Source organism: Peromyscus eremicus, chromosome 7 (assembly GCF_949786415.1).
Source record: "Peromyscus eremicus chromosome 7, PerEre_H2_v1, whole genome shotgun sequence".
Taxonomy (NCBI): Eukaryota; Metazoa; Chordata; class Mammalia; order Rodentia; family Cricetidae; genus Peromyscus; species Peromyscus eremicus.
Genome location: NC_081422.1, coordinates 6,036,712 through 6,058,721, shown reverse-complemented (window position 1 = coordinate 6,058,721; position 22,010 = coordinate 6,036,712). Strand labels below are relative to the sequence as shown.

At 41.3% G+C, this 22,010-nt stretch overlaps 1 protein-coding gene across 1 annotated transcript in view; it reads right to left on the bottom strand.

The window, feature by feature from the left end:
- Positions 1 to 22,010, bottom strand: part of Pgr (progesterone receptor) — a 68,823-nt gene that overhangs the window by 21,155 nt on the left and 25,658 nt on the right. The window contains exon 3 of the mRNA XM_059267301.1: positions 21,059 to 21,175. Coding sequence (XP_059123284.1) covers positions 21,059 to 21,175 — 117 coding nt within the window. The remainder of the gene's footprint in view (positions 1 to 21,058; positions 21,176 to 22,010) is intronic.

Sequence of the window (22,010 nt, the reverse complement as noted above, 5' to 3'; positions counted from 1 at the left end):
ACATCAGGACCAAGCAGAGGTTATCAAGCTCGTGAGAAGATGTATGGGATGGCAAGTAGCATTTTGGACACCAAAATCAGGATTGGTCAATTGTGTAACAGGATTGCCTTCCAAAGATCGTGGCCCAGGCTATGTTCATGCAAACAGGGTTTACCACAATTGTGAGTCTTCTTTTGGATTTTATTCTTTTAAGAATCTGTTATAATTCATGCACATCATGTAAACCCCACATCTTTCATATAACTTTGGTAGATTCATACGTTTCTTGAAATCAACCCATGTACTGCTATAAGATCTAAATAAACAAAATTAATACTATTGTGATAGTTTGAATGCAATTGGCTCCCATAATCCCAAAGGGAGTGGCATTATTAGGAGGTGTGGCCTTGTTGAAGTAGGTGTAGCCTTGTTGGAGGGAATGTTTCAGTGTGGGAGCAGGCTTTGAGGTCTGTTTTGCTCAAGCTTTGCTCAGTGGGACAGACAGATAACTTCCTGTTGCTTGCAAGATGTAGAACTCTCAGTTACCTCTCCAGCACCATGTCTGCCTGTATGCTGCCATGTCCCACCATGACAACAATGTACTGAACCTCTGAACTTTAAACGAGCCACCCCAATGCAATGCTTTCTTTATAAGAGTTGCCATGGTCATGGTGTCTCTTCACAGCAATAGAAACCTAACTAAAACAATTATCTTTCTTAAATTAAGGGAAGACATAATTTTCACCCTGTGATCTGTGCTTGTAGAACATATGTATTTCTAGTCAACTCATAGAATTCCTATTTTGGTGAATTATTTTATGTTCAGAAGAAAAATCATGATGGCAAGGGACCAGAGTTTGTTTGTTTTTTTTTTTTTTGTTTTTAATATTTTTTTTTATTTTGCAATATAATTCAGTTCTACATATCAGCCACAGATTCCCTTGTTCTCCCCCCTCCCACACCCCTCACCTTCCCCCCAGCCCGCCCCCCATTCCAATCTCCTCCAGGGCAAAGCCTTCCCCACAGACTGAGATCAACCTGGTGGACTCAGTCCAGGTAGGTCCAGTCCCCTCCTCCCATGCCGAGCCAAGGGACCCTGCATAGGCCCCAGGTTTCAAACAGCCAACTCATGCAATGAGCACAGGACCCGGTCCCACTGCCTGGATGCCTCCCAAACAGATCAGGCCAATCAACTGTCTCACCCACTCAGAGGGCCTGATCCAGTTGGTGACCCCTCAGCCATTGGTTCATATTTCATGTGTTTCCGTTTGTTTGGCTATTTGTCTCTGTGCTTTACCCAACCTTGGTCTCAACAATTCTCGCTCATATAACCCCTCCTCATTCTCGCTAATTGGACTCCCAGAGATCCACCTGGGGCCTAGTCATGGATCTCTGCATCCAGATCCCTCAGTAGTTGGATGAGGTTTCTAGGACGACAATTAGGGTGTTTGGCCATCCCATCACCAGAGTAGGTCAGTTCGGACTGTCTCTCGACCATTGCCAGCAGTCTGTTGTGGGGGTATCTTTGTGGATTTCTGTGGGCCTCTCTAGCACTTTGTTTCTTCCTATTCTCATGTGGTCTTCATTTACCATGGTCTCCTATTCCTTGTTCTCCCTCTCTGTTGTTGATCCAGCTGGGATCTCCCACTCACCCAAGCTCTCTTTCCCTCGACCCTCGCCCTTCACTACCCCCACTCATGTCCAGGCTGTTCATGTAGATCTCATTCCATTTCTCTGTCGTTGGGCGATCCCTGTGTCTTTCTTGTTTTGAGAACATATTGATCTGTTGGCAGCCATACCATCCTGAAAAGACCCATACTCAGCTGATCTCAGAAGCTAAGCAGGGTCAGCCCTTCTTAACACTTGGATGGGAGAACAGATTGATGGGCACCTGGATGCTTACGTAGGCTGCTGCTTTTCAGATGCATGGTGAGTGAATCAGAGAAAGTCTTTGTGACTGAGGACAGGCTGGATTTCAGGCCCGACCTCCTAGGTCAGGCATAGCTTTTCACTGCGAAGGGGATATGTGTCCTGTGGCTGAGGGAGTCCTGGTTACTGTGTATAATGGTCCAGTTTTGTCCACCTGTGGCCAGTAGGCAACATGTGTTCAGGACAGCTATCACTGCATGTTATGTGATATTTGGAATTGTTTTGCTTGAAGTCAGACAGCAGAGATAGCCACTAGTTAAACATAGAAGTTTGGAGTTATAGATTATATAGAGAGGGACAGGAAGTGGTAAAAGAGGGCTGAGACAGGATCTAGGCCCTTTTAGTCAGAGAAACAGAAGAATCACTGGTGGCTGCTCCCCTGTTTCTCTGATCTTTCAGGTTTTTATCACAATATCTGACTACTGGATTTTATTGAGAAGATTATTTAGATTTACACATCATCTGGCATCGAATTTTGGAGAACAAATTCACGAAATAGCCACTTTCCCATGGCTTTGCAGCCATCAGCACCCACTGGAGCTGCACCCAGGAATTGCACCCAGTGGAATCACTGCACTGCCAGCTAGCTTTCCCTTTCTTCCCCAAGCCCACTGATTGAGTATGGGATTTTCCTGTTGCAGCCTCTCTGCAGCAATCTCCACAGGCACTTGGGCTCCAAATGCTACTGGAGTTAGCCCCTCACCACTGGCCAGCTCTGTCTTCAGGCAGCTCCACCACATGTGCTTTTCTGTATGATCCCTTGTGTGTGTTTTTCAGACAGTGGGCTCCCCCTCCCTGTGGGTTGTGGGCTTCCCCTGGACCACCTCCTTGTGCTGCACCCACACTAGGTAGCTGCCTTGACACCCACTTGGGCTTCTATTGTTGTTGCAACCACCACACATTCTCAGCTCACAGCTACACACTAGCAGCTGCAGCTGCCCTAAGCAAGGCTGTGCCCTCCTGTGTTCTCTACTCAGATGTGCTACAAAGTGGCAGCCATCTTTACACTTCACCAGCAGCAGCAGCAGACTTGGTGATATAGTTGGAAATTCTTAAAGGGGGGAATTAGTTAAAGAGAGAGAGAGAGAGAGAGAGAGAGAGAGAGAGAGAGAGAGAGAGAGAGAGACTTTCCCACTTAAAAAAATGGGAAACACTATTACCATGAAGAGAGTTAGGTCTGTATGATTGCATAATGGATTGTTTAAAAAGGGAACAATTAAATAAGTGGATAATTAACTTAGCTGTGCTACACATAATGTTAATTATAAGTATGATTGGTTTGATAATTCTTGTTTTATCCCTAAAAATGTTGGTTGATATGAGTGTCAAGATATAGGCTTTAGGAAAAGTAACTAGAGCCAGGTGTTGGTGGCGGCAGTGCACACCTTTCATCCCAGCACTCAGGAGGCAGAGTTAGGCAGATCTCTGTGAGTTTGACACCAGCCTGATCTATAGAGTGAGATTCAGGACAGGCACCAAAACCACACAGAGAAACCATGTCTCAAAAAAGAAGAAGGAAAAGAAAAGAAAATTAAAGAAAAAGTTACTAGAGAAAACATTGACATTTTCACTGGTGTCACAAGCCTTAGAAAAACATATTAAAATAGGTAATAGAGATATTCAGTCAAAGACAGAGGAATTAAAAGGAGAACCAACCTCACCATTACATTATAAAATTAGAGAGGAACATCCCAAGGTTATCAAACAACCAACCTTAATTTATCCAGTCACCTTATGGGAACAAGTGACACGTGACAAGTATCCCCAAGATTATATAAGAGCTGACTGGATTCCTGTGGAAATGCTAGATTTGAGGACATTTAAGGAAGTGATAGACTCATGTGGTATGCATTCACTTTTTGTCATGGTTGACTAGAAAAACTTGGTTACAGCAGTATTGGAACCTGGTCCTCAATTACAGTGGAGGACCTGGTAGAAAGATGAGGCTATGATCATTGAACAATGAAGTAGGGCTAGAGGTATTAAAATTTCCTAAAACCAACTTCTTGATGAGGGTGATTATTTGGATATACAAAGACAGTCTATATATGATGACCACACCCTGGCTTTACCATGCAGCAGCTTTGAATGCTTGGGACAGAACTGAAAAAGCCAGAAAGAAAACTGAGTCATTTACCAAAGTTATACAGGGTCCAAAAGAAACGTTCACTGATTTTTTTTTTTTACAAAGATTGACTTTTGTTGTAAATAGAATGAAACCAAATTCAGAAGCTAGACAAATCATAACTGAATTTTTGCTTTTGAAAATGCTAATCCACAATGCAAAAGGGTAATTAGGCCTTTAAAGGCAAGATCAGCACCCATAGAGGAATGGATCTGAGATACAGTCAATATTGAATCTCATAACCATGATGATATGTGGTTAGGAGAGGTGATTTCCAGAGGCTTGAAGAAAAATCAAGATGTCAGGTGTTTTAATGGTGGCAAACAAGGTCACCTAAAAGGGATTTTAGACAGGGCATTCCTAGAAACAATGTTTCTTCTAATCCAAACAAAAGGCCTTTGCCTTCTGGAGAATGCAGAAGGTGAGACAAAGGCTGACATTGGACCAATGAATGTAGATCAACAAGGGACAGACAGGGTAACCCTGTGCTGTTGGAAAATGCCTTGAAGGGAGCTCATGCAGGCCCCCATGTCAAATTTGATCAGTCATTCCCTGTCATCATGGGGGAAATTCCTCCCCAGAACAATAATGCCTATTGAAAAAAAAAAAAAAAACATACTGCTCTGGATGATAGAACAACTTTAGAAGATAAAACAAAAATTTCATAAGAAACCATAAAGCATATATTTTGACAAACTTCTATAAATGATCAAAAACCAAAGCTAAAAATACGAATAAATAGCATTGTTATTGAAGGTCTTGTAGACATATGTGTAGATGTAACAATAATTGCTCCAGAATCTTGGCATCCAAATTGGCCTCTTCAGGAGGTAAATGTTCAGCTTTTAGGGATTTGAACTTTATCTTAGGTAAAACAAAACACAAGATGGGTCAAATGTATAGAACCAGAAGGACAGAGGAAAATAAAAGCCATATATGGTTAATATAGCAATGAATTTATGGGGATGTGATTTGTTACAGCAATGGAAAACCCAGATCAATATTCCTCCAATCTCAAAAACAAACCATAAACTAATACATGTTTCTGGGAAAAATATTAAAAGGTATTATTATGAACAGTCATCCACCATTAAGTTTGTATAAAAACAGGGCACAACAGATGTTGATCTTTCAAAGGTACCAACAGTCCTACCTTTAAAATGGTTTACTGACCAATCTGTCTGGGTGAAACAATGGCTTTTGACATCAGAAAAATTACAGGCCTTTGAACAGCTAGGACAGGTACTGGGGATGCTGTGAATGCATTGCTCTGATTGATTGATAAATAAAATGCTGATTGGCCAGTAGCCAGGCAGGAAGTATAGTATAGGCAGGATAAGGAGAGAAGAGAATTCTGTGAGGTGGAAGGCTGAGTCAGGAAATGCTGCCAGCTGTCGCCACCATGGAAAGCAAGATGTAAGGTACTAGTAAGCCACAAGCCATGTGGCAACTTACAGATTAATAGAAATGGGTTAATTTAAGACATAAGAACTAGATAACAAGAAGCCTGAGCCATTAGGTGCTGTGGGATGGTCTGTATGTCAAATCTGTTGCTCTGATTGGTCAGTAAATAAAACACTGATTGGCCAGTGGCCAGGCAGGAAGTATAGGTGGGACTAACAGAGAGGAGAATTGAGAGAACAGGATGGTGCTGCCATGACAAGCAGCATGTGAAGATGCTGGTAAGCCATGAGCCATGTGGCAAGGTATAGATTTATAGAAATGGATTAATTTAAGATATAAGAACAGTTAGCAAGAAGCCTGCCATGGCCATTCAGTTTGTAAGCAATATAAGTCTTTGTGTTTACTTGGTTGGGTCTGAGCGGTTGTAGGACTGGCGGGTGACAGAGATTTGTCCTGACTGTGGGCCAGGCAGGAAAACTCTAGCTACAAATGGTGTCCATTGTGTTGGCAAAAGTTTCCACCTAAAACCTGAGTAAAAAAGATTCTAAAATAGAGCTAAAAACAGTTCCTAGTTGTCTCTTTCAAGCTAGTGGCAGCTTGTGTGTTTGAGCTACTAGCTACTATGGTGGGTTCCTGGCATGCGCGCTTGACTTGCAGTATGGGGGGAATGAGGCCTCTGCAAGTGGCACATTAAGCTGTGTGATAGATATAGCCTTTGCTAGTACAAAACAAAAAAAGAGGTTTCTGGGCTACACGCTGCTTTGATAGAAGCATAGACCCACTATTTCTAAGAGTTGATGGATCCCAGAGCTGGCGGAAAATGTACCACCACCATGTTGGGAAGCTGAAGTGGGCGGAGCCAGCAGCCACAGTGCTGTTTTAGTCTTAGAATGCTGCAGTTTAAAGCAGTAGGTTCAAGGTAATATAAAAAATAAGCCACGTAAAGATGGCTACCACACAGAAAATCTGGATTATGTTCTCTTTGGTATTTTTAACTGAAGAAAAACATTTGATTGCAAAAGCTGTTGAGTTATGCCAAAATGTATATTTTAAAGGTACCTTGACTTCAAAATTTGGATGTAAGGATATGTTGCTTTGGAAAGGAGGCTCTTCTTTTGTTTCCACAGAAAGCCAGAGGCTATGGATTTGTTCCAGATTAAGATACATCAGGTTTGACCAGCCAAGACCCCCTGAAAGGTCTCCAGTGACATCAAGGCCCAGATGATCCAACATCCAGAATGGTTTGAAGGCAACTGGCTCAGACAATACAGCCTCACGGACTACTACATAATCCTAAAATATTCTTTGTGTCCCCATAAGATACAGCGCCCCCCTCCAGCACAAAGTAGTAAGAGAAGCTACGCCCAAATTCCCAAATATACCAAGCTGACTTTGGAGATGTGTAAAAGTTAAAAACTTCCTTTAAAAAAAAAAAGAAAAAGAAAAGGGGAAGTGCTGTGGGATGGTTTGTATGTCAAATCTGTTGCTCTGATTGGTCAATAAATAGAACATTGATTGGCTAGTGGCTAGGCAGGAAGTATAGGCAGGACTAACAGAGAGGAGAAATGAGAGAACAGGAAGGTGGGGGGACACAGCCAGCTGCTGCCATGACAAGCAGCATGTGAAGATGCCGATAAGCCACGAGCCACGTGGCAAGGTATAGATTTATAGAAATGGATTAATTTAAGATATAAGAAGAGTTAGCAAGAAGCCTGCCACGGCCATTCAGTTTGTAAGCAATATAAGTCTTTGTGTTTACTTGGTTGGGTCTGAGCAGCTATAGGACTGGCAGATGACAGAAATTTGTCCTGACTGTGGGCCAGGCAGGAAAACTCTAGCTACAATTAGGCTAAACAGTTTAAATAATATAATAATAATTAATATAATTATAATATAATATAATAATTAATATAATTATAATATAATAAGCATCTGTATGTTTATTTGGGTCTGAGTGGCTGCAGGTCTGAGTGGGACTGGAGAAAACTCCAACTGCAGACAGGAGCAGCTAAATGCTCTCTATATTGAAGAATTATCTAGTCCATGGAATTCTCCTTCAATTGTTCTTAAAAAGAAATCTGGAAAATGGTAACAGATCTAAGAGCTATTAATAAGATAATTCATCCAATGGGCTCTCTACAGCCTTGAATTCCCCTGCCTTCTCTATTACCTAAAAATGGTCTGTTATAGTTATTGATTTAAAAGACTGCTTCCTTACTAATCCTTTACAAGAAAAGGACAGAGAAGAATTTGCCTTCACAGTGCCTACTTATAATAATTCTCAGCTTGTTAAGAGATATCAATGGAAGTTTCTCCCACAAGGCATGTTAAATAGCCCTACCCTGTGCCAGTATTTTATATAATAGCCATTAGAAATGATTCATGTACAGTTTTCTTAATCTATAATTTACCATTGTATGGACAATATTTTACTAGCTGATTCAAATGTAAATACTTTAGAGAAAATGTTTGAAGAAGTAAAGAAAATTTTGCCTTGTTGGGGATTACTAATTGCTCATGAAAAACACAAAGAGGAGATTCTATTAATTACTTAGGATATAAAATAGGTTTACAAAAAATTTAACCCCAAAAGGTACAAATCAAGAGAGATTAATTATGGACTCATAATGACTTTCAAAAATTGCTGGGAGACATTAACTGTGGTCCACAATTAGATTAACAGCCATCTTGTTTTGCTTTCAAAGTATTCAATTGTGCTTTAAAATACAATAACACAAAAAATGTAGAGAGAAGCATGACAGAAAACCCCCTTAAACCTTAGTCTCCTCATTATGACAACCAGCCTGTTTCACATGGCAATCCTCAATCCTTTACATTTTACTACAATTCATTTTACCATTCTTTCTCCTTTCTCATACACCATTTTTTATCTTTTCATCAGTATTTGATTACATTGTGGAAATATATGTTTCCTTTTGAAAACCAGAGCAAACATTTTACACACTGACCAGATTTAAAAAGAAAATTATCCCCAAATAAAAGAGCCTAACTTCCTGACATGCTGATTATTTATAAAATATAACTGGAATCAATATAGAAAATATTCACAGTTATGCTCATGGTTCCGTCTTTTCATGAGTGAAAGAGTGATCCAATGTTGAACTAGGTCACTCAGCTGTCCTTATTAACAGATCAATTTTTAAAATATTAATATTTGTATTTTAGAGGTGAGTTTTATTGAAGTCTAGCATTTTGCCAACTTTATGAGGTTAATATAGACCTGAGCAAATGTGTCAACCAAAGGCTATTTTCACTTATTCTTTTACTTTCTAGTGAAATATTGAGTGGTGCTATGTGCTAGGTTCTGGTCCAAATATGAGTTCACAGCATAACATTAAACCTGCTTTAATTGGTCTTTTATTTTGAATGTAAAAGACAGAGAGTGCCTTTAAACAAAGAGGAAACTCATGCCAAACAGTGGCCATACTACAACAAAACAGATGTAGCGTGATGCCCAGTGAGTTAAGGGAATATGGCAACAGTAGCTAATACACTCGGGGAAAGAGTTTGTGCTTGACCCTCCTGAGGGCTTTCCAATTGCCTTCATTTTGAAATCTTCAGACTGATGACTCTTTAGGAACAAATCAAGCAATGCATCTAAAGGAGGACTTTTAACACCAGGAGAATTATTTTTAAGATTTACAAAAACGTGTAGTGTTATTAAGAGATATTTTTCTTAAAGAGAGAAATTGTTATAATCTTCCTAACTCTATAATCTACCTCCCACCATGAGTGTTAGCCTGTTCTTCTGAAAGTGCTTAGAAAAGATACAACAGCCCTTCCTACATCTGTAATTACAGCATTATATCATAATAAAAAGTGAACTTTGGGTTGGCCATATTTGCTATGAATCCTGCCATTTTACAAAAACTTGATTACTATGGTCAATTATTTTACCTATCTAATTCTAAGATAATAATTTTAAAATTAGTGTATGTATTTGACACAGGATACAGTAAAATTTTGCATCTTAGATTGCTCATACACAATGACAGTCATTTTAATTACTTTTTTCCTTTATCCATTGTGGGGTGTGTGTGTGTGTGTGTGTGTGTGTGTGTGTGTGTGTGTGTGTCTGTGTGCATGTGTGAGCATGTGTGTGTGTACAGGTGTGTGTGCAGGTATGTGTGTGTACATGTGTGTGTGTGTACAGGTGTGTGTGCAGGTGTTTGTACAGGTATGTGCAGGTGTGTGTGTGTGTGTGTGTGTGCAGGGTGTGTGTGTACAGGTGTGTGTGTGTGCAAGTATGTGTACAGGCTTATGGAAGCCCAAGGTTGACATGGAGAATCAGCCTCAGTTGCTCTTCCAGTCTGTTCACTCAAGCAGGGTCCCTCAGTTGAACCCAGAGCTTGATGATATGACAAGTCTCATCAGCCAACTTGAGACTGGAATTACAGCAGGGTTGCTTCATGTTGACAGCACGTTCATGGGTCCTGGATGTCTGAACTCCAGTCCTCACACTTATGGAGCAAGCAGTTTAACTAACGGGCCATGTCCTTAGCCCTTAATTACTTTTGATACTTGGAGGGAAAGAAATGAGAGATGAAGGAAAATCACTTGTGTTTATTTTTCATTTCTTTGATCATGTATTTCCTCCAACACTCACATGTACTGTGGCATCTATTGTCTTAGGTGAGCTGTGTTCAATTAGAAGAGGCATCTTTACCTTACCTACATTATTCAATACATGGCACCTAAGTTTCAAGAATTTGAAGAGAAACAAATAAAAGAAACTACAAATGAGAATAAGGCAAAATGAGGTGGCAGAGCAAACAATGGGACCATCACAAATTTAAGAATACAGCTGGAAAAACTACATGAGAAATAGTCAGTGTAAGAAATGATGTCAGCAACATGGAATTTAGATGAGAAAACTTACCAAATTAGGTTTTTGCAGGACTAAGACTAATGTGGATGGAGGAAAGATGATGGATGTAGAAGCAGACAAGTACAACTCCCAGATACTGATCAGGAACCATGAGGGGAAGGAACAAGGGAGCCTGCCTTTAAGGCAAACACTAAGAGCTTCTACAAAGACTCGAGTTTTCAGATAGAAATTGTTTATCATTGCTCAAGAAAAACAGGCCCATGCAGAGTTACAACTTGACAAAGTTATTCCCTGAACTTCAAGGATTAAGAAAAATATATTTGACAAGAAACAGCAGCTCATCAACAAAAGAGAACTATAGATTCCTGGGGTTTTGGTCACCAGGATTGACACCTACAAGGCAATGTGTGGATCTAGGGGACAGAGAAAAGGCAATTCCACACGTTACCTCTTTCCAGAAAAGGTCAATGAAGATTTGGGAAGTTGAAGAAGGAACACACACAGCCAGCACTTCACCCTCACCTCCTGCCTTTTTGCCCCTTCCTCAGCAACACAGATTCCTATCCTTTTTCTTCAGTAGGTCAAATTTTTGTAACTTCAGCATGCTCCTGGAGTCGTAGACTCTATTCTGAGCAGTTCATCAAGTCACTTCTAAAATCAAAACATGTATGGTACTGTCCTCTAAGGGGAAACAGAATCTTCAACTGACAGACAGGTTTTACCCATTTACATGATTTTTCTACTATTTGAAAAGGTACATACTGTCTTTAAGATTATGCTCCTGTGTGTAAATATTATTTGAGGGTATAAGTATATGTAATATACTGCCCAACAGCTATTAAATTAATACCTATATCAGTGTGTATCTAAACTCTTGGAAACTTCAGATAGTCATCAGGAGGTTTCAAATAAAGGCCATCTCCACGCACTAATTGGGCCTGGAAATGAAGCAGTTCTTTCTCTCTCCACTTGGTGTGTGGTGAAGGAAAGTCTCCATCAAGTTCATAATCACAAGCCTCCCTCACAGAGCTCTGGGGCTTGTTATTATCCTTCTTCTAAGATATAAGAAACCAAGGGCAAAAGTAAATGTTAAAGGCTATCTTTCACTGATGTAATCTCCAGGTGTCTGGAATAGCTAAATGTAAATTATCTGCGAGAGATACACCTTCAGTTAAGGCCACCCACACAAGACTAACTTCTACTGAATGTGAGCCTATGGTCCAAAATTTAAAAGGTACTGTAAGTGAGAAACAGCAAAAACAGCCAACAGTCAACCCTGACTTTGGCTCTCTACCGTGTATGAGACTTGATTGCTAGCTTTTTCAGGAACGCTAATGGGCTGAATGTTAAAAGTCTTGAGTGACCAATGGAAACCAGATGGAATACTGACACCACCACCAGTGGAAAAAATGTAAGAAAGTAGGATGTATTTGCTTTTTAAGGCAAGAAATGGATTGGGTTTGCCAACATGCTATAGTACTGTTAAACAGATACTTTGGGATCTTAAAATTATTGTTTGCAATATAAATAAAAACACAAGAACACAAAAGCTGCTCTCAAAGAAAAAGACAACTTTCTGAAGGAAGCAAGTACAAATCTGATATAAAGGAAACACTAAGTCTGGGAAGCTATCTTGATGCATGTATTTCCAGGCAGGCATGGTGGCTGTCATAATCCTAAGACTTAGGAGGCAGAGACTAAGATTCCTAGGGCAAGCTGGCTAGCTAGTCCAGCTTGAATTAGGAAGCTTCGGGTTCATAAGAGACCTCAACTGAATAAATTAAGTGGAAAGTGATTGAGAAAGTCACCAGCATAAACTTTGGGCCTCCATGCACACATATGAAAACATGTATGCACATATTACACACACAGGCACACATCCATTTGTTTAAATCCTCATTAAGATAGAAAAACAAAAAAAAACCAAAACAAACAAAAACCAAAGCACACAACCCATAGAAGAATGATGAACTAGAATACATAACCGACTGAAGTATCCAAACAGTAGCAATGGTACGGGGAATAACAAAATGGACAAGGAAGGACGGAGGTTAGATGATACATCTAAGTGTCCCTGAAAGGGGTAACAAATCAGGAAGTGATAGGAGAATGTTGTTTGATGTGGTCCCCACACTACTCAGCTGTGAGTAAACTGAACAAGAATGAAGAACCGATACAGCTCTGAGATGAGTCTGCGTGCCTTGTGTACCTGCGTGCCCTCCATTTTGCTGCTGTTTCTCTTCACCCCTGCAGGAAACATTTCATCTTGAAAGTATGATGTGAGATCTTCACACAAGGCACTTGATGCCATTGTAGGATGTGAAGCACCAGCATGATGTCAGAAGCTAAAATGTAGCCTTGATGAGATCCCTAAGCTTCTGGGAAAAGGACAAGGCATTAAGGATGGGTAAGGATCCCTTGACCTCATGAATGTCATAATGCACATGACTCTAGTTTGGAAGACTTTTTAGGTGTCTTCTCAGTACTTGCAAGGAATTACAGAAGAATGTTTTTGTGATGGTTATGAGTTCAGATTTGCAGAGCACCATGACCACTGTGCAGGCCAGGACCGCTGCTCCAGACTAAGCTGTAGCAACAACTGGTGCCCTGATATCACCTGGTCCCTCGCTTTCATGTCAGCATCCACCAACAATTTCTAGTCTCATCAGTATGTCTGCACATACCCTTCAAAGGAAACACTGATGTCGACGCAACCATTTGTCCAACTATATAAGCGTTGACTTTAAAAGTCTATATTACTCAATGCTACATGAAAAATCGAAACTTGAACCCCTGAATCTGTACTCAAGCTGGACCTGGAGAATAGAAGGTTCTGGTAGATACCACAAGCAATTCTAGACAGCAGTGAAAAAAAAGTAGCTCTGAAATGAAAAGAATGTTAAACACAAAGGCAAGACTGAAACGCTAAAGGTGGTTTCTGGCTCAGATGTGTGGGAGGGCATGTAGCAGGCACACCTAGACAGTGATCTGAAGGCAACACAAGGCTGCAGAATCAGGGAGGTGGATGGAAAGCCAGATCATGGGTGTGGGCTCCCGATAGGCTGGCTCAAAGCTTAGAAAAGACTGTTCGTGAGGGGAAATCTGGGCAAAGGCCAGAGAAAAAGGAGGTAGCCACCATCCACAGCCATTCTTGTTTTAAGAGGGGGACATGGCTTCAGTTGTTGTTGTTGTTGTTTTTATAATAATAAAAGGTCAGAACAGGCCTCTAGACTTCTGAGCTGAACTCAGATTTGGGGGATTCTCTAGTGTGGTGGTGGAGTGCAGGGGAAATGTCGAAGACAATGATAAAACTTTTGCTATACAACTCATCCTCTTCAGCGCAGGACATCATTCGCTACATGAAGAGAAGTGAGACTGACCCTTACTTGGAGAGGTGAGGGCAGTGTCCAGCAACTGTTTCCTCACACAGCTTTCCAAAGTTTGAGTATATGACTTTCTACAAACAAAACAAAACAAAAACATAGCTACAGAAATATTCTAATAAACGTTACTTATTCATTTAATTAGTAACTTAGTCATCTAATTACTCCTCTATGTAAAAATTTCTTTATTTTTGAAAGAGCTAGTTACTTTTGTAGCTCCTTAGCATTTCTTTCCACAAATGTAAAAGAACTGTATTCCTTTCTAAGTGTGTGTGTTTGTGTGTGTGTGTGTGTGTGTGTGTGAGAGAGAGAGAGAGAGAGAGAGAGAGAGAGAGAGAGAGAGAGAGAGAGAGAGAGAGAGAGAGTCATTATGCAGAAATATTTTCTAAAGAAGTTAGACACATGAAACCCTACTGAGAAGATATATCACCATCCTTAGGGGTGGAACTATCTTCCTACTCAGTAATGCACAGCAGTGAACTAAATGTAAAAGTTCACTGTGACCTGTGCAAAGCCAGAGAAGTGATTCATAAAAACAAGACTCACAGGCACTGGAAAAACCAAGAGCTTCATCATCATTCTTAGGATAAGAACAGTAACTGGGGCAAACAGGAACAAACAGCCCATTAGCAGAATCTATGCCTTGACACATCAAAACCATATTTCTTCTGACTTTCTCCCATAGGATTTTATTAAATCCTGGACAAGATTTTCCTCTCATATGTCACCTTTATTCACAGGTTTGTATATGAAATGGGAAACTTTGGGAAGGAGGAACAAATGTAACTGAAGAAAGAGAGAGGGAAGAAGGGAGGAGAGGAAGGAAGGAAGGAAAGGCTAGAAGGAAGGAAGAGGAGGGTTCAGCTCCTTGTTCAGCAGTGTGTGAGTCGTGATTACTTCCACAGTATCCTCCTCTTAATGTGGAGGAAGCCAGCTCTGAACTACCCAGACAGATGTCAATCAAAAGTGAACACATCTTCTACAGCCCACAAGCATAGCCCTCTCTACTCCAGAAACTTGAATTTAAACTCTGCTGACACTGAGTCTGGTCCTTTGCAGTAATGACCTTCTTCCTGGGTGACATGAGTTGGATTATTTGTTCTGCAGATTCCTGTCAATGACTCTTAGAAAGGTTCTGCTATGTTTGAATCCCAGGAGACCCAAGTGTACTGACCACTTCTTTCTGATAAACTTCTGTGTGGATCCACTATTGAAATAATTAGGTAGGCCATTGTTGTATTTTTGTTCCTCATACTGTCCCTGGGCTACCACTAGATTTCAATGAATTTTTCTAATAGCCCTGAAATATACTAATTTTTTTAATCCCCAAATTATCTCTCTAAAAATTCTCTATGCCCGGTACTGGAAACCTAGCTAAGTACTCAGTGCTAGTAAAATCATGGTTATTGGAGGAGAGTCTACAAACACTAATTTATTAAACCAGCATTTGTCTTTATCCCCACAGTTAGGTGTAGTCTTTACCCTTCACCAAGGGAATTTCTCTTTGCAACAGACAGAGAGCATTACAGAAATCGGCAACCAACCAAAATGCAGAGTTGTGGAGCCCAGTCTCAATGGGAACATCTACAAAACACTCCCACACCTAAGGCTCTAGGAGCATTGCAGAAGAGGAGGCATAAAGGCTGTAAGAGCCAGAGGATCAGGGAGTTTGCTGTGAGATTGTGTATCCTAGTAACATTAGATGCTACACCCATAAAGTCCCACCGACATGACTGACTAAACGTCAGTTGAACCAAAACGACATCACCAAACATGACAAACAAGCTGGGGGAAAGCCCACAAGGCCTCCTCTGCACACAAAGAACTACAGACAACTGAAGGAATCTGGGAGTAGGAGAGCTGGTCCTCCCCAGGAAAGAGCACACCAATGGCCTGGTGCCAAATGGTCATTCCTGAAATACACATACAAGTAACACTATTCGGACTCAACAGGTTATATTTAGGAATATATATGTATATACAAAAACATACATGCATGTGATAACAGTTAATGAAAAAGAGACCATGAATTCGAAGGAAAGTAGGGAGGGGACTTTGGGGGAGGGAAGGGAGAAAAGAAGTATTGTACTTAAAACACAAACTCAAAAACAAACCAACAAACCAAAATGCTGTATTGTTAGTCCTTATAACCCATCCACACTATGAAACTCAATTATTTTGAAGACAACATGTTGTTTTGAAAGATAAACTAAGTTGAAACAACTTCAATCAGTTTGGGACATTGTTGGAAACATCTGGGTTTTTTTAAGAGGAAAAATAGTATATATTTAACTATTTCTAATGGTAATGACTCATGCACAGAATAAGCAGTGGAGACTACTTAGGAAAACATACTTTAAATATGACCTTAAAGAATTAATTCCTGTCTTTAATCTACAAATCCTTATTTAACTGAGTTTATGCATTAGATAGTATGTAACAAAGCTCTTACTATTTTATCCACATCCCCAAGAGAATAGATGTTTGTTTTGGCTACTTTGCATATTACATTAGGAAAATGGAGAACCAATCTACATACTGGCTAGTCCATAAAAGTTCCCATTTCTATCCCTTGTCACATTTTAAACATTAATAGTTTCCCTTCGTTCTCAAAAGGCCATTGCACACAAAAGTAGTTCACTGACAGAGGCACGCTCTACAAAGGGGTTAACTTCTCAATGATTTCAGAAGCTCTGGGACACAGGGTCACAATAAGAAACAGGAGTCAGGGACAGACAAACTAGAAGCACCGACAAGGAAGCTTGGCCAACAGGCTGCTAGCTCGGTGTGTTTCTCTGATCTGTGACTACTTTGGTATGCACCCATGGCGTGGAATCCTTCCTTTCTCCATGTTCTGGGTCTTCCCTGAAGAAATCTTCCACTGGCGTTCCATTTTCTTTTGCCTTCTCTCTCTCTCTCTCTCTCTCTCTCTCTCTCTCTCTCTCTCTCTCTCTCTCTCTCTCTCTCGTGTGTGTGTGTGTGTGTGTGTGTGTGTGTGTGTGTGCACACATGCACACCAAAGATCAGCCTCAGTTGTCTCTCCTTAGACGCTATCTACTCTGTTGAATGTTACCCCTGAACTTATGATAAAACATAAGTCAGAGTTCATGAGCAGTGCAGAGAAAATGTGCAGGCAGAAGCAAACCACGTGCACACAGATGGAGGTGACCCACAGCACAGGCTTCAGAAGGGTGGTGGACATGACTGAGGAAGAGAGAAAGAGGACTTCAGGGATGGAAGACCGGGCAGAGTGTGAAAAAGGGGTTTATTCACAGGCAGACCAAGGGTAGTTGGCTTGAAAAGATCACTTCTATACTGTCTGATGATCGGAGTTCAAACTCAAGATTGCTGTTGTTCCAACGTACTTCCAGGCTTCACTTCTTCCCATTCCACTGACTTACATCTAGAAAAATCCTCACCAAGCTGTGCAACATTGTACTTCCTCAGATATACAGTTTACTTTATATACACCATCCTCCTTTTCCTCTCATAAAGTGTTCACACTCTGGGGCTCTTCCTGGAAACTTTCGCCATATCTCTCAGAATTCACTCTCTCCTTATCCTTCTTAGCATAATACTGTGTGGCATGTGGGTGTGTGGCATGTGGGTGTGTGGCATGTGGGTCAAGTATGCTGCCTTCCTGTGGAGGTAGGAGAGTAGGGAGTAGAGAAAGCTCTAGAAAGACCAGCATGTGCAGGAGACCAGTTTGGAGAGGAAGCCCATACTTACCTGGGCCCCACTGACTGGAGGAGCTCTGAAGGGTGATAGGCACCACAGTAGTGGCTCACAGCAGGCCCACGTGGATCTTGCCCCTTTCTCTCCCCACTTCTAGCTCTCTTGAAACCAGGCCACAGGAAGGATATGGTACACTCCTGGCTCCTCTAGATCTTCCCCTGGTGAACTCTGCCCCATGTTCTCCAGACTGAGACCCACACCTTTTACAATTCGGTCATCTTAGTAGAGATTAGACCATTCTGTGAGTAGAACAGCAAGGGCAGCTCTAAGTATGGTGTGTAACACACTACACAAACCACACTGGCCTAATCTATTCCTCCCCTGGAGGAGTAAAACCACTTCTGCTACATACACTGTTTTTGGCAGTACATTGAATGTACATTAAAGCCGTTCGGAATGTATTCACTCTGCTTTAGGAAAGTTATCACTATCAAACTCATTGTTTCAAGAAACAGCTGAGTCAAATGAAGATGTGGACCGCTGTAAGGCTCAGGGACATGCTGCCCCCCTGACACTCATGCATATATCCACCTGCTCAACAGTGTTCACAGAGCCTTTGTCCTTTGGTATGTGTGTCACTTACCTCACTGCAGAGTGCAAGCCCCAGGAGGACTGGAGTTTGTGAGGCAGTGTCTGTTACAGTCCCAGAGTGTTCCCAGTAGGCTTGCCTGCCTGGCCATCACACTCCACTGATGTGCTGATCTTCACCGCCCCAGAACTGGAATCACCCTGCCCGACCTTTCTAAAAAGGTGAGTTCTGGAAATCAAGCTCAAGGACCCCTGCTTGCAAGACAAGCATTGCACACAGTGAGAAAATTTATTTTCTGCTGTTATCAAAAAAGAGGAAGAAATAGAAGTGAAGGGTAGGCAGGAAGAAAGAAAATTAGGAAGGAAGGGAAAGGAAGGGAGGTGAGAAAAGAAATCAGAAGATGGAGGAATCCAAGCTAAAACAGTGATAATGTAGAATTATGAAAATATAGTGGTAATTCTGGAGGTGTTAGGGTATGGCTTGAATAATGGAGTAAACTGACAAGATGTATGTATAGAGAGGGCATTGAAAGACTATACAAGCTTGGATGACAGGGCACAGCTCAAGAACATTATGAGAGAGCATGAGACTCTCTAGGTTGACCTTACATCATCAGACATACTCTGAATACTCTGCCTGAACTCTATTTCTAACCTGTGGTCAAAGGGAAGAATCCTTTAAAGGGATTTAAGGGAGAATCCCAGATTAAAGTTCCTGATGGATGGGTCAACCAAGCTCCAGTGGCTGACCCCCACCTCATACCCGTTAGTATGTGGGCAGTGACAACTGGACTCTGTGAATTATTATTTTAAAGGGGGAAGAGAGGAAGAGACAGACAGACAGACAGACAGACAGAGACAGAGAAACAGAGAGACAGAGAGAGATGGAGACACAGAGACAGAGACAGACAGACAGACAGAAAGTTGGGTAAGGTAGTTCTAGGAGGAGTTGGGGGAGGAATGGGGGTTAAGCATTATCAAAATCCATTATGAAATTGTCAAAGAATTGATAACCATATTATAATCCTGATGGAAGTGGATCATCAAATTAGAGGCCATGGTGTTCTCTAAGGCAACCATGCTGTAGAAAAAAAAAAAACAGCAATGGAGCCAGGGAGTGGCCACAGCATCTCCAAGTCCATTTTGCAGCTCCAACAGCAAGAAGTGTGACTTGTGAGAAAGCCCTGGCTCTCTAAAATGTGGGAGGTCACCAAGACCGTTGAGGACAAAGCTGAAAAGTAAAGAGGAGGAAACTGAGGTGCAGGACTTGAGAAGTACTGAAAATGGGTGACTGATGTAGTCACTGCCTTCTGAGCACCTCCCCAACCAGGCATTGTATGGACACACTTGAGACTTGGGCGTTTACTTGGGGAAAATAGTCTTTAGTCATAAAACCATAAAATACTAGGAATGCTGCAACTCGGTGAATTATTGCAGCTCAGCAAAGTGGCCAGAATGTTGAATGGGTGTTAATTTTACCCAAGAACATTGGCAAAATTTTTAGGGAGGAAATAACACTTGGGTGAGGTTTTAAATTTGAAGAATATTGGTCTAAAAATAACATTTCCCAAAGGAAGAAATGTGGAACAGTGAGGGAACACACGCAAGCTTGCTTTAGGCGGCTCCGGGAAGAAGAAATCCTTTCATCTCAACATGTAGTATATGTCTCACTGTGCTTCTGACAGGTCTTCTCCACACACAAAACTGATTCCTAGACATTCTTGTGTAGGCTACGACTCTCCCCTCCCAGTGCAACGACACTGAGTCTGTCAACCACACTCCACGGCAGGCCCTGTGCACAGGAGGAGTCGACCAACACACACTGGATCCCATGGCATTTTAGTCTTAAGAGAGAGAGAAAGAGGAAGGGAGAAAGAGGTAGAAGCTGTGTGGTAGGGAGGTGAGGGGAAACCTGGGAAGTGTTATGGAGGGAATGAATATAACCAAAATATATGAAATTCTCAAAGAATAAACACAACCATTATTTAAAAATGACTGACTCTGATATGTTTGTGTGTATGTGTATGAGAGCATGTGTATGTGTAAGAGTGTTCACGAATTCTTGTGCATGTGGTTGTGGAGGCCAGAGGACAACCATGAACGACATTCCTCTATTTTCTCTTGTGAAGACAAAGTCTGCTCACAGCCCTGGAGTTTGTAAAGTAGGCTGGAATGGCTAGCCACCAAACCTCAGGGAAATTTTGGTCTTTATCTCCCTAGAACTTGGGTCATAAGTCAGTGTTTCCATACCCAGTCCTGTAAAAAAAGGTGGATTTTGGAGATCAAACTCAAGTACTCATGCTTGCAAGACAAGCATTTTACTATCTCTCTAACTCATGACTTTAATATATTTCATTAAGTGTGTTTGTGTGTGTGTGTGCATGTGTGTATGTGTGCACATGAATGAAGGAGCACACACATAGGCACAAATATGCCATGTTGCATATATGGAGGATAGACTACAAATTTGGGAAGTTGGTTTTCTCCTCCCACCACATGGGCTCTGGAGTTTGAACTTGAGTCATTAGGCTTGGTGGCAATACCTTTAGCTACTCAGTCATCTGCTAGGTCCAACTTTAGTGCATTTACTACTATATTATTAAAAGCTGTAAGAGCCTAAAAACAAAAATACAGTAGGGAGTTACTACTACGTGTCTATGAAATGGATTCTTCGTCCATGGTGGTAACCTTGGTTAGTTAGTCATTACTTAATTTGCATCTCACAAACTTTCACAATCAAGTTATGAGCTCAAAGAGACCTCTGGACTCTCATTCTACAGTTAAAAAGCCTAATGGCCCCAAAGGATTGGTGGATTATTTAACATCGCATAAGTAGTAAGTGGCAGAGCCTAGACTCTAACCCATACTGCCTACAGACAGGTCCAGGCCCTATCATAAAGTCTACTGATAAACAGCAGAGACAGAGGGGTTCCTCTCCCAACAGAACTCAGCATGCTCGAAGTCTCCAGAGTTAACAGGATTGTATTGTTGGTTGTTTCAAACTGGAGTATGAATGCTCATTACCAATAAACAAGAAAAAACAAAAATAAAGATGAATGAAAAAAGGGATTCTCGGACTCAGTGTTATAAGACACTATACTATGGACAAAAAAACGTCAACATTACCTCCAAGGACCATGCCAGCCTGACAGCACTTTCTCAGGCGACATGCTGGGCAGTTCTTTCTGCGGATTTTATCAACAATGCAGTCATTTCTTCCAGCACATAAATAGTTATGTTGCCCTAAAAAATGAAAAAGTACAAGTTACTCACAAGTGGTAAAGACTCCAAGTCATAAGGTAGACACAGGGCATCAAGTTAATGGCCCCCACATCCAGCCTCTTGCTGGCCACCATTGCATCCTGGAAATGGGACAGACCTCACCTGTGGCTTCAGGGCCTCAATGAGGTGATGGTAAGTGCTATGAACATTCAAACAACTGTTTACACCTAAATAAGGAAGCTATGATTATCAAATTGAATGCAATTTTTATGTCAAGACAGGCAAAGAGCTGGGTAGTCCAGCATTTAAATTCAAGTAGAAAGGGGCATTTCTGATAGTTGAACACACTGACATAAAGTTACAATATTAACGAGTTGACATAGTCCATGTCACCCATCATCTGTCACTCCAGTGGCACCCACAGAAGATTGGAATGGATACACAAATGATCTAAATGGTTTCATAATATCTGGAAGCTCAGTCCATTCTAAATTACGATCATCTTTGGAAATAAATGCTGGGCCATTAGAACCACGAAGCGGACCGAGCATAACCTAAGGTGGTTACAAGTTAGTATCTATGCAATTTGTTTGGCTGAAGGAACAACACAGTCATGCAGTCCCAACAAGAGTTGGCTAAGAACGATGCATGGAACCCAGACATGGCCTCTGTGGTACAATGCTTGCCTATAACTCCCAGCCATTAAGAATGTAAGGGACCTCATCACAGGGGCCATTCCTTCAGGCACCTGGTGCATGTTCAGGTTAAAAAAAAAAAAAGCCAAGAATAAGTGGACTGGCTTTGTCTCACTTTTATTATGGAAATCTATATAGCCTTGAACTTTGGGGGTGACAAC